At 38.5% G+C, this 13,373-nt stretch overlaps 1 protein-coding gene across 6 annotated transcripts in view; it reads left to right on the top strand.

Moving 5' to 3' along the window:
* Positions 1-13,373, top strand: part of crebbpa (CREB binding protein a) — a 71,807-nt gene that overhangs the window by 51,950 nt on the left and 6,484 nt on the right. For all 6 annotated transcript variants that reach the window (XM_061680707.1, XM_061680708.1, XM_061680706.1 and 3 more), the window contains 12 exons: positions 83-248; positions 464-582; positions 2,047-2,286; positions 2,452-2,540; positions 3,307-3,387; positions 3,761-3,817; positions 4,034-4,111; positions 4,204-4,271; positions 4,445-4,595; positions 9,630-9,776; positions 9,888-10,001; positions 11,728-11,893. In XM_061680707.1, coding sequence (XP_061536691.1) covers positions 83-248; positions 464-582; positions 2,047-2,286; positions 2,452-2,540; positions 3,307-3,387; positions 3,761-3,817; positions 4,034-4,111; positions 4,204-4,271; positions 4,445-4,595; positions 9,630-9,776; positions 9,888-10,001; positions 11,728-11,893 — 1,476 coding nt within the window. The remainder of the gene's footprint in view (positions 1-82; positions 249-463; positions 583-2,046; positions 2,287-2,451; positions 2,541-3,306; positions 3,388-3,760; positions 3,818-4,033; positions 4,112-4,203; positions 4,272-4,444; positions 4,596-9,629; positions 9,777-9,887; positions 10,002-11,727; positions 11,894-13,373) is intronic.

Here is a 13,373-nt window from a genome sequence, read left to right as displayed (position 1 = left end):
TTTTTTTTACCGTTGAGTATTTTGCATTAACAAACATTTAAAAAAAAAATGTTGGTTGACTTTTTGAGTTTGTCTTATGTAGACTGATGACAACTCAAGTTCCTCATTGATGAAGAAGGAGGAGCCTGAGGAAAGGCAGGAGCCAATGGAGGTAGAGGAGAAAAAGCTGGACCTGAAGACGGATCCCAAAGAAGAGGAAGTGGAAGGAACCAACAGAACAACCTCCTCTTCACCCTCTCGGAAGAAAGGTCAGTCGGTGAAGCCAAACCATAACTAGGACGAAGATTGTGTAACTTAGGAGCAAAAAAATCTGAATTGTGAATTGAACACAACATGGAACCTTTTTGTGTAAATCCAGCAACTGTAATGTATATTTTGTGCCACCCTATTAAATTGTATATAGATTTTCTTCTTGCTGCTTGCATGTGATGCGACAATGATTATTCTTTCAAATTTCCTTCAGTCTTCAAGCCTGAGGAGTTACGCCAGGCTCTGATGCCGACTTTGGAATCCCTCTACAGACAAGATTCAGAGTCGTTGCCCTTCAGACAGCCAGTTGACCCTATGCTTCTGTGTATTCCGGTAGGTAGCACGTTTGCAAAAAAAACACACCTCTGAAAATGTGTTCTTACTGGAATCAAGTGTTTTAGTAAGTAAATGAATAATTTGTTAATCAAAAACAACATTGACCATCATATGGAGTTTGATCGTTCTACAATTCGTATCAACAAAGTTGCATCGTCACTACTTATTAAAGCATAGTGAATTTGACATCAACACGCAGAATACACACGTTGGTGAACTTGAAGAGACAAAATTTGTAATAAATCTGACCTTTTTCCACACATACGCCACGCATATTACACAAATGCTAGCGAAAAAAAATAACTTGCCAACCTTACTGTTGGAAATGAACACAAGTGGAAACGGCACAAAGAATCAAAAGCAAAAATACTGCTTGTGCAATAAAATAATCACACCCAAAAAAGGTCCAGATCTTAGTAGCAACTCGAGCTGGGTATTAAGAACCTCATAAATAATCCATGTGAACATACAGCGGCTGAAATAAGTATTTAATACGTCATTGTTTTTCTCACAAAATATATTTCCATACGTGCTATTGACATTTCCACCAGATGTTGGGAACCACCCAGGTAATCCATACATACAGAGAAAGTAGAACAAATAAGCTCAGACATTATGTTATGTGTAATAATGTAAAATAACACAGGGAAAAAGTATTGAAAGCACCAACTGGTATTTATTTAATACTGTGTACAAAATGCTTTGTTTGCAATGAACGCTTCAAGATGCCTCCTGTATGGAGAAACTAGTCTCATGCATTGCTCTGGTGTGATTTTGGCCCATTCCTCCACACAAGCAGTCTTCAAATCTTTTAGGGTCCGTGAGCTTCTGTTATGGACCTTGAAATTTCAGTTCTTTCCATAGATTCTCATTTGGATTCAAGTCAGGTGATTGGCTGGGCCATTCTAGCAGCTTTTTTTTTTTTCTTCTTTGAAACCAATTGAGAGTTTCCATGGCAGAATATTTTGGATCATTATCCTGCTGATATGTCCACCCTCGTTTTATTTTCATCATCCTCGTAGATGGCAGCAGATTTTTGTCAAATACTTATTTCAGCCGCTGTATGTCACCTCACATTTTTTTAGTATTAAAACATCGGAAAATTTAAATGTGAACAATAAAAACTTATTTGTGCATATGGAGGACAAAAGTAAAAAAAATGACAGTTTTGTATGAATACTGAAAAATAAAAGTGCATGTAAACTTAAATATTTATTACCTCTTGGAAATTGTGATAAACCTCACATACCATTTTTATATCAAATCATCTTTATTTCTGGCTATTGCCAAGGGTGCATCTACATTTTTGCGCCCTCCAGTGGCCACATGGTGACTCAATACTCCAATAGAGTAAACCTTCAACACAAACTGATTAAAAATTAATGTAATTTTGCCAGCTCTCAGCTGGATTGTATCACTGCCCTGCTCTGTAAGACAAAACGTGTCCTTTTCTCTCTGTAGGACTACTTTGACATAGTTAAGAACCCAATAGATCTGTCCACAATAAAACGCAAACTGGACACAGGCCAGTACCAGGATCCCTGGCAATACGTTGATGATGTTTGGCTGATGTTCAACAACGCGTGGCTGTACAACCGCAAGACATCCCGTGTGTACAAGTGTTGCTCCAAGCTGGCTGAGGTTTTTGAGGCAGAGATTGACCCTGTCATGCAAAGCCTGGGCTACTGCTGTGGGAGGAAGGTACAGTGTAGAAAGCAAACTGTGTATTACTGTGACACATACTATGAATCTGAGACACATTTACATGGCAGAGTTTAAGATTATGGCATGCTAGTTGTTTTAAGTTGCCATTTCTTTCTTTTCCTTTTGAGAAACTTTGACCGTTTGTTCATATTTTTTGTGCAGTTTGAGTTTTCCCCCCAAACCCTCTGTTGTTATGGGAAACAGCTCTGTACCATCCCAACTGGAGGCACATACTACAGTTACCAGAACAGGTACTCATCAGACCATTTCTGTGTTGTGACAAACTACAAATCACTGGCGTCAGGCCGAAACCTATGTCCAAATTTGATCAATTTCTCATTTTTCCCCACACATCGATACTATTGGTTATGTTATTTTTTTTAAATTATTGACCAGTATTAAGGGTTAAAAATGGCTTGCTCTCTTTGACAATACAATGTCAATGGCTCAACAAACATGCCGTTATTATTTTGGTTTCCTGAAAAGTTACTGTTTTGGAGATACAAGGTTTCCGCCGGACGACAGCGAAATGCAATGCTTTGAATGACACCTCCACAGCCCTTCTGTCTGTGACCCAGTCAGGTTTCAAACAAGACAACCGCAGCATCCTGAATGATTGACATATTTGTAAGCAGTCCATGTTGCAAAAATGTGGAACAATGCAGAGAATGCTGCAACGTAAGGGGCAAATAATAGCAAAAAAAACCATCAAAATAACTTTTTATCTTATCCGCCTCATCCATTGAATGGGTACTTGAACCACATTCCATTGCTTCCCCTGCAGTATGAACCCTGTATTTGATGGTCATTTTCTCCTACTTGGAGTGCCCATTGTGCAGAGCAGCAGGAGCTGCATTGCAGAAAACCTTTCCTCCCATCATACAGTACACTCTTACATGCCCACAAGTAATTGTGGACATATTTCTAAATTATGTTGTGTTCATTTAGGAACTTGTGACATTTAAGTTTGAATTACATGTAAACCGTGTGCTCAATGCGATATGTTCATTCCTTCAGGTACCATTTTTGTGAGAAGTGCTTCAATGAGATTCAGGGAGAGAGTGTGACATTAGGAGATGATCCTGCACAGCCACAGACGTAAGTAAACGACTAATAATGAATGTACAGGTGCTTGCCCAGTTATATACAATATTGCAGTATGTGCAGCTCGCAGACCAATGTGTTACTCATGTTGTCGAAAATGTTCTCTCCTTTATGTAGAGCCTCATGTTGGTCATAGAGTTGATTTCTTTTGAGGCATTAACACAGTAATTATGATACTAACTTGTACTCTCATTCGAGTTGGTCAAAGTTTTCATGTGAGCTTCAGTTGCCTCTGCGAGACAAGCATGATGGATGAAGAGCATAGCTTCACTGTCGCTTAAACAAGTGTTGTGTCTATTCCCTATCTTACTGTCATTATTTTCTCACCCCTTTTTTCCTCTCCCATTTCCTGTATGTTTCCCATCAGGATGATATCAAAAGACCAGTTTGAAAAAAAGAAGAACGACGTACTGGAACCTGAGCCGTAAGTAGAAACAAACCCCCACACACCTTTAGTGAGGGAACGCTTTTTGTGCTATTAATGCTATTTTACTTTGTCTGCTTACAAGTATGTAACGACTGGTGTTTGTTACAGTAGTTACCTTAGCAGTTCGAAACGTTCACACAACAAGCACAACTTGTTCTCATAATGTTGATGTTTCTGTCATTATAAATCTGTTGTATGTTTGCTTCTCTTCAGTTTTGTTGAATGTAAAGATTGTGGACGGAAGATGCACCAGATATGTGTCTTACACTATGAGGTTATTTGGCCATCTGGGTGAGAAGTCAAAACTATCCAAAAATGTCTAATGAAAACGTGCCTCCTCTTCACAATGAATGACTATTGTATCCAACCATCCGTATTAACAGATTCATCTGTGACAACTGTTTGAAGAAGAGTGGAAAAACACGGAAGGACAACAAGTTCTCAGCAAAACGTTTGTTCATTTTCTCTTAAATCAAGATGCAGTACAATTTTTATCAAGGCATGATAGGAACCACTTTCATCTCTATCATGTTGGGTTTTTTTGTAGTTGAGGAAGTGAATTGAGTCCTTTCGATAAATTCTAGAGAATGTCAAAAGTATTTTCCTTGTGTGTTTATACTCTAGGGCTGCAGTCAACACGACTGGGAATGTATATAGAGGATCGTGTGAATAAATTCTTAAAAAGACAGAACCACCCAGAAGCTGGAGAGGTATTTGTGCGGGTTGTTGCAAGCTCTGACAAAATGGTGGAGGTTAAACAAGGCATGAAAGCAAGGTGAGAGCATTCCTGACCAAGGTATAAATAAGCAGTTTGTGGTGGTACATTTTATCCAACTACTTTTTTCCTCAAGTACATATCTCCCGTAAAACGACCAGTATATAAGCCGCATCCACAAAAAAAGCCTACACTTTGTTCAAACATAAACCGCACTAGTTTATAAGCTGCACACATTACACATACAAGAGTACGTGTGCTTCCCCAACCCGAAGTTCACGTCTTAGCCTCACAGTGTCAGTAGTGTAGCACAAGCTGGGCTACAATTACCGGTCAGTGGTCTTGCATCGCAGTTTGGGAGTTAAAATTTGCGTTTTGCCCCTCAAAAAACTGCAAATCCGTTTTGCCATGGAGACGGTTACGAAGACGGAAGTACGCAGGGGCGTATGTGACATGACGCGCTTAGGTCACCAATGCGTGGAAAGTAGAATACGGAAGTCAAGTTATTCGGTTGAAGGAGCGGGAACATCTGATGTGACGCTGAGTTAAGAGAAAAATTGCGACAGAATTGGCGAAAGTGTGGTAGCATTTCATAGTGAAATGCAAGGCGAGCACCTGTTCGTTGTAACACAGACCTTTTTGTACGCTGAAGACGTTCCATCATAGCCCCCGAAAGAAGGTGAAATTTACAATGCGTAAGTCAGTGACATTAACGTTAGTCTACAATACACTACATAGCATTCGCCCTGTGGAGAGTTTCTTTTATTAATGTTATTGAGAAGATGCTCTTTCTGGCGTCAGTGAGTGGTTTTCGAACGAAAGTTCATTTTCATTAAAGAGTGCCAGGTTTTATTAGGGACTGCCAGGACAAAGCCCATCTGAACACACAATATATGAGCCTTCATATGTCGCGGTAAAAAGGCAATTTGGCAACCATTTCAGTGCAGCCACCATTCATGTTCACATGTACGAGGGGTATTCAAGGACACTCCGTAAGTGGAAGAGGTTGTTCTTTGTTCATAAAATTATTATTTGTATCAGAATGATACATTCTGAGTTACAATCACACATGTCAGATCACATTGTCATAATATTGAATTTATTTTGTTTTGTAATATAAGACTAGATCAAATATTTTAATATAGTCAGCCAGCGCTGCTTGGAATGCATAGTTATGAATGTCCTTTCCCCAACGTTCCTGTCATACTGTGTTGCATGTTTTTGTTTGCACGTTGACAAAAGTCCCATTTTTGGTTAATTCCTCATTCAAAAAAAGACCATTCAAGCAAGATGTTTGTCCTCATGTTTTTGGGATTGTTGGGTGAAAGCTGCAACTAGTGTGGATTGAATGGGTGGCAACATTGGGGCAATGAAATGCCAGTATGTTGAGGGTAATAGCCCATCAGCAGCAGACAGTATTAAAAAAAACAAAACACTATTTTTGGATCAGTGAACTGAACTAGTTTGCATAGAAAATGAACTTTCCCAGCGCTGTGTGTGGCTTTGTTTATTACGAAGGTGACAAGTACAGTACACAACCATAACGTTACTTACGGGTGCTTTTGCTTAGTGTAGTCACTGTGTGACATGGCCAGTATAGTTTACTACCATATGATGATCTGTAAGTGGCAAAACGTTGAGCCAAGAGGGTGAAAAATGTGGCAAATGCGACCAGAGAGGAATAAAAGTAGATTGACTCATGTACCCAAACAGAGTAGAGTTTTGAAGTCAGATGAAGGAAATATTTGTTTTCTCTCGAGGTTTCTTTATTTTTGTCTGAACAAATTGAACTCTTCCGAAGGTTGTGTAGCACAAAGAATATTTGTCTTATTCCTATCCAGCTTGGTTAAGCTCATATGCACTGCCTTGAATCTGTCACAAAATGCTAAAATGCTAGGTGTTTAGGTGCACAAAGGCTGTTAATGCGTTTTATAAATGCTTTTATGAATTGTGAATTTAAGGAATAAAAACTGTTGATATAAAAATGAAAATTATGCATGTTAAGTTTTCTTTTGTATTCATAATTGCTCTTTAACCAAGAAAAAATATATAGTTTTTCCAAATACTCGATTGTTAGATAGAATTTTCAGTAGTATACCTGTGTACGAAAATATTCGTTAGCTGCAGCCCTACATTCATCTCCCCCGTTATTCAATCATTCATTCATTTTCCGTACTGCTTATCCTCACTAGGGTCGCGGGCGTGCTGGAGCCTATATCAGCTGACTGGGCGCCAGTCAATCGCAGGGCACTTAAAAACAAACAGCCTTTCGCACTCACATTCACACCTACGGGCAATTTAGAGTCTTCAATTAACCTACCATGCATATTTTTGGGATGTGGGAGGAAACCAGAGTACCCAGAGAAAACCTACACAGGCATGGGGAGAACATGAAAACTCCACACAGGCGACCCTAGATTTGAACCTGGGTCCTCAGAACTGTGAGGCAGATGTGGTAACAAGTCGGGCACCCTGCCGATTTACCCTAAAATGTTTTTTTATTATTTACGTACAATATTTATCGTCCCCCGTTATATTGTCATATTTTTATTATTTAATCATTTGGGTCCGTGCGGTTAACCTGCAAAAAAATTGCTCCTCAAAATTAGAAAGTTGGTCCTCAAATGAAAAAAAAAATATATTGAGCCTTGCACAAGTTGATTGACATCAAGAAGAAAACAAACTAAAGCTGAAGCTAAACTCCACCAGTTCAAATTGTTTCCACAGAGCAGAGAGAATTTAAGCTTGTCAGATGGTGTATTTGAAGTACTTTGAACATTTTTGGTGGCAAATAAACAGCTTGAAGCAAGAACACTTTGCCTCTAATTTGTAGAACTGTTAGCTATCTGCCAAACTAAACGGCACCTTCCGAGAGGACTGAATAGAGCAAAAACATAGCCTGCTAACTGTAGGGAAAAAGTGGAAACAGCACAAAGCAACACTGATGCAAAAATATTGCTAGTGCCACAGCAAAATATGCATAACAAAAATAAGGTCCAGAATCTTGGCATGCTACGGCTCGATTGCCTTTTTCGATGGCTAGTCAATCGCCTTCAATTTGAAGGGTCTATCGTAGGAATTATTTTGTTTTCTGCATTATGAGGGTGAGCAGAGCATATCTGAACATCATCCTGAATGTTTCAATGTGTGTGGATTTAATTTAAAATGTGAATTGAAAAGCTACCTTGAAAAATAAAATACATACATAGTAAAACACAAACGAGAAGCTCCTGGGATCTGGAAAAATCCATAAATGAGGTGCATCGTTGTTTAAGCCGCAGGGGTTAACATTTAAAAAAAAAAACAATCCTGGGGATATATACCAGTCTTGACCGTGAATAGCGAAAATCTGTGAACAGTATGGCGCTCTAGGTAGTGCGCTCAAAAATCCAAATCTCCTTGTAGCAGAGGCTGGAAGACCGTGCAGTCTTTACTGGTCTTTGTGAGAAGCTCGTCCATTTTGTTGGGTAGAGCGCATATATTTGCAAGGTAAATCGACAGAAGTGACATTCCAAAACCTCGCTGTCTTAACATACTGCCAATAAGCATTTTCCACGAAAATAATGATTCTATTAAAATATATTGCATATAAAAGCTAAGGAAAAACTGTACCTAAATGTTGAAAAATAACAGTTAAAGATACAATGGAACTGTATTGAACTTAATACGACTGAACTGTATGTAGGCAGTGATTCTCTCACGTACCACTTACGGGGAAGGTACGTTTATCACACTTTGAGAATCACTGCATTCGTTTATAAAGAAACATAATGCCCCCTTTTCAATCTTTTTTACCTACTTAGATTCTAAATCCTGTCTGCCAAAAAGGATGTGTGCACCCCCTTCCTTCATGAAAACATGAAAAATAAAGGTCTCACTTTATTCGCATAACGGTCGAAGAGCAACTTGTTTTGTTTTCATTGAGAAAGGCTACCTTTCATGCCAGTCCTATGATTGTTTTGTAAAAAGCATTATCACACAAGTCAAGCTAACTCCTGTCTTATTTCTTTATCAATTATAAACTGACTAACCATTTCAAACAGTGATATTTGCTTATGTGAGCCAATTGGGATATGTGATTGTAGTCTTAATACTTAAGGCAACTTCATGCCAATGGAATTGAAATCAAAATTTTAAACTTACTGTAATTTCTCGTGTATAATGCGCACCCCCCAAAGTTGACCAAAATTCTGGAAAACCCTTCTACCTATGTGTAAGGCATTTTTACAATGCATGAGTTTGCTTCTACCCATATGATCAAAACATGAAGTATTATCTGTATTTTGTTAGTTTTTTTTCAAAGAATTATTCTGAAGTTAAGCACTTTATTTGAACACGTAATACTTTTTTTTAATTTTATTTTATTTATTTTTTTATATACTTGCTCTTGTTTTACAATTCACATCCCTACTTTTATTTAGTGAATTAGAAAACACAGTTGTGATCATATATTTGATTACCCACGCAGAATTTGTAAGATGGGTACAATTATTTAAAGAAAACATAAAGGACCAGTTGAAATACATTTAATTTTATTTGAATGGAATTAAAATGTAACGGTCAAGCATTTCAGAAAAGCATTGTCATTAAACAAAACATAGCCATAAAGAAATTAATGATGGTTGTTGTTCAATCATATCTAAAAAAAAATATATAATAATTTCACAGATTCTGCCAAGGTATGTAAACTTATGAGCACAACTGTACATATATGCAGTCATACTACCCCTGTCATATTGGAATGAAAGTGTTAACCTCTCTCATAACCACTAGGTGGCGGTGGCATTTTGGAATGAAAGTGTACAGCATTTTCATAACCACTAGTTGGCAGCATACATTTACCCCCCTTTGCCCCTATACCTATGTATAATGCGCACTATTGACTTTTGACCATTTTGGGGAGGGGCGGGGGGGTGCACATTATACATGAGAAATTACGGTAATTGTTCTTTAAAGGAATATGGAGTATGATTTAGTCCATTAATTACATGCAAAACATATTTGAGATTGAGTCATTCGTTACACCATAACACATTTCCCACTTTAACCTTTATCTCACACATTCAAATAATTGTTCTCCCTTGACAATTTCAGATTTGTGGATACAGGTGAGATGCCAGAGACCTTTCCCTACAGAACCAAAGCACTTTTCGCCTTTGAAGAGATTGATGGCGTCGATGTGTGCTTCTTTGGCATGCATGTACAGGAGTATGGCTCTGAATGCCAATTTCCCAATACTAGGTCTGTGCTTGTAATTATTCAATATACGTCGTACCTGGCGATCTCCAATGGCACGGGGAATGCTTGTTATGGCTGAAAAGATTTTAATCTATACATTCCTTACATTCACAGACGAGTCTACATATCATACCTTGACAGTATTCACTTCTTCAAACCTCGAGTTTTAAGAACAGCAGTGTACCATGAGATCCTTATCGGCTATCTAGAATATGCCAAGAAACTTGGGTAATTCTCACACTACATGTATGACATAAACAGTCCCCTCTAAAAGTATTGGATTCCAATTCCTTTGTTTTTATTGTATGCTGAAGACATTTGGGTTTTACATCAAAAGATTAATATGAGACAAAAGTTTTGAATTTCAGCTATTATTTCATGGTATTTACATATAGTTGTTAAACAATTCAGGACAGTGCACTTTTTGTTTGAAGCCACACACTTTTCAAGTAAGCAAAAGTATTGGAACATGTGACTGATGGGTGTTTCTTGTTGCTCAGGTGTTGCCTTTTAGATTGATTGCATAAACTTTAGATGCTACTTGTTTTTGGCTTTGGGTTTCACCTCTGAAAACTGCATTTGCTGTTAAGCAAACACGAAGACCAGAGAGCTGTCTATGGGAGAAAAGCAAACAATTTTGAAGCTGAGAGAAGAGGGACAATTGATCATACCTATTGCATAAACATTTGGGATAGCAAATACAATAATTTGGAATGTATGTCCTTAAAAAGAAACAAACTACTGGTGTACTGAGCAACAAACATCGAACAGGTCGGCCAAGGCTATCAACAGCAGTTGATGATTTTGAAACATTGTGAGAGCTGTGAAGAAACACCCAAAGACAACAGTCAGTGACATCACTGCCAGCCTCCACAGGGCAGGGGTGAAGGTATCACAATCCACTATTCGAAGAACACTTTAAGAGAATAAATACACAGGCCATAACACAAGATGCAAACCACTCATCAGCAAAAAGAATTGGAAGGCCTGATTGGATTTTGGAAAGAAGTACAGAGATGAGCCAAAAACGTTTTGGAACAAAGTTTTATGGACTGATGAGACCCAAGATTAACCTCTACCAAAGTGATGGGAAGGCCAAAGTAGAGAGGAAGAAAGGATCTGCTTAAGATCCAAAACAACAAATAAGGTCATCTGTGAAGCATAGTGTGGAGGTAATGTCATGGCTTGGGCTTGCATGGCTGCTTCTGGAACAGGTTCACTAGTCTTTATTGATGATGTAACTCATGATGGTAGCAGCGGAATGAATTCTGAAGTATACAAAACCATTTTGTCTGGCAATTTTCAGAAAAATCCATCCGAACTATTTGGGAGGCGCTTCATCTTGCAACAAGACAATGACTCAAAACACACTGCCAACACAACAAAGGACTTCATCAGGCGGAAAAAGTGGAAGGTCTTCGACTGGCCAAGTCAATCACTGGACCTTAACCCAATAGAGCATGCATTTTACCTCCTGAAGAGGAGACTGAAGCGAGAAACCCCCAGAAACAAACAAGAACTAAACTCTTTCAGTTCTGCAGTTTAAGGCCTGGAAAAGTAATTCAAATGAAGAATGCAACAGTCTGGTGAAGTCACTGGATCGCAGGCTTGATTTAAGTCAGGGTTATGCTACCAAATATGAAATGTTATTCACTTCATTTAATAATGTCTGTTCCAATACCTTTGCTCACTTGAAAAGTGGGTGGCTTCAAACAAAATGTGCTCTGTCCTAAATTGTATAACACATCTAGATGTCAAAACCATGAAATCAAAGCTGGAATTCTGAACTTTTGCCTCATATTCATTATATTTTGACCTGAAAACCAAATGTCTAAAGTAAGCAACAAAAACAAAGGAATTGACCTTGCCGTTCCAACACTTTTGGAGGAGACTGTATTTTGTTCATGTCACAAGCATATCTCAGGTCTAACCTTTTGTTCTGGCCTGTTTGAAGCTATGCTCAAGGCCACATCTGGGCGTGTCCGCCAAGTGAGGGGGATGACTACATCTTCCACTGTCATCCTCCTGAGCAGAAGATCCCCAAACCCAAGAGACTTCAGGACTGGTATCGGAAGATGCTGGACAAGGCCTTTGGTGAAAGGATCTTGCACGACTACAAGGTGAGCATAAGTTTTCTTTAACATACAGTATGTACAAAACAGCAAAAGGCTTACTTCAGAGTTGTGCAGCACTGTCAATTTGTATTCACTAGTGATGCACCGAATTTTCGGCTGCCGAAATGTTTTGGCTGAAAATAGCCCCAAAGTGCATTTTTTATTTCGGACCGAAATACTTTTAACCTAACTAAAACTACCAAAATAAACACCATAGCAACTTTACATCACAATGAATTGGGACAAAATTCACATAAACGTCTCACAGTATCACAAACACTAACCTTGTGCCTCATCGGTGGGTAGGGAAAGGAATCAGCATTTTATAGCATTTGGTTTCATCCATTTAAATAAATAAATCATAAAACAATCACTGGTGCAGTTAATTTTCGTGCCAAAATGTTGAGTTCCGGTGCGTACCCTTCAAAATATAAGGCTACAAGCTTAAAACAAGAACTCAAGTTAAAACTTTCGCATATAAACCATTTGATGTGATGAAACAGAATACAGGGGCGGCTATATAGCATTGTTAAAATAACGATTTTAACAATGCTGTCAGCGAACTCAACTCTCAGTCAACTGGGTGAGTGAAACAGTAAAATAAAATAGTTAAAACAACTATTTTAACAATTTATATTGATTATATGTATTGACTCAAACTCCGGTTTCCTCCCACATCCCAAAAACATGCGTGGCAGGTTCATTGAAGACTCAAAAAATTGCCCGTAGGTGTGAATGGTTGTTTCTATGTGCCCTGCGATTGGCTGGTGACTGGTTCAGGGTGTACCCCGCCTCCCGCCCGACGATAGCTGGAATAGGCTCCAGCAGCCCGCGACCCTAGTGAGGATAAGCGGTAAAGAAAATGGATGGGATGGGTTAGTTCCACACACATTGCCTTTTAGTTCATAGGTTTGATATTGATACTGGTTATAAATAGGCTTTACACGATCAGGATTTTTGGGGCCGATCACTGATCAGCGAGTTTAAAAAAACGATAACCGATCACATGATGGAGGAATGTGTATTTAAATAATGTTCATTTACTGTATGTACTTGTGTACTTAATTGCTCAAAATATTATATTTACAATAAATGTATTTTGTTCCTCTATTTATGCCAGGGAGGCATAGTGACAGACAGAACAAATGAATGGTCTTCTATTAGATGGCAGGAAGTAAATACAGTAATTAATGTCTCCACTTTTTGTGACATTTTTGTTTGTTGGTGTGCCGTGAGATTTTTCAATTGTAAAATATGTTCCTTGGTTCCATAAAGGTTGGAAATCACTGCTATAGTCAGATCGTGTATTCTAATCAGTCAGGTCAAACCAACAGTACAACGTGACAGAAATAAGGGGTGCTCACTTACTGTAATTCAATTACTTTATTTTTAATTAAATGACTTCACCCACACCGAAACTTTAGAGCATGATTCGACAGAACGGCGACATGTTTACGTCGAAACGTTCGTGATACCACTAGCTATC

The sequence above is a fragment of the Phycodurus eques genome, chromosome 6 (genome assembly GCF_024500275.1).
Source record: "Phycodurus eques isolate BA_2022a chromosome 6, UOR_Pequ_1.1, whole genome shotgun sequence".
Lineage (NCBI taxonomy): Eukaryota > Metazoa > Chordata > Actinopteri > Syngnathiformes > Syngnathidae > Phycodurus > Phycodurus eques.
Note: the sequence above shows the minus strand (reverse complement) of the source record. Positions and strands in the feature narration are given on the sequence as shown.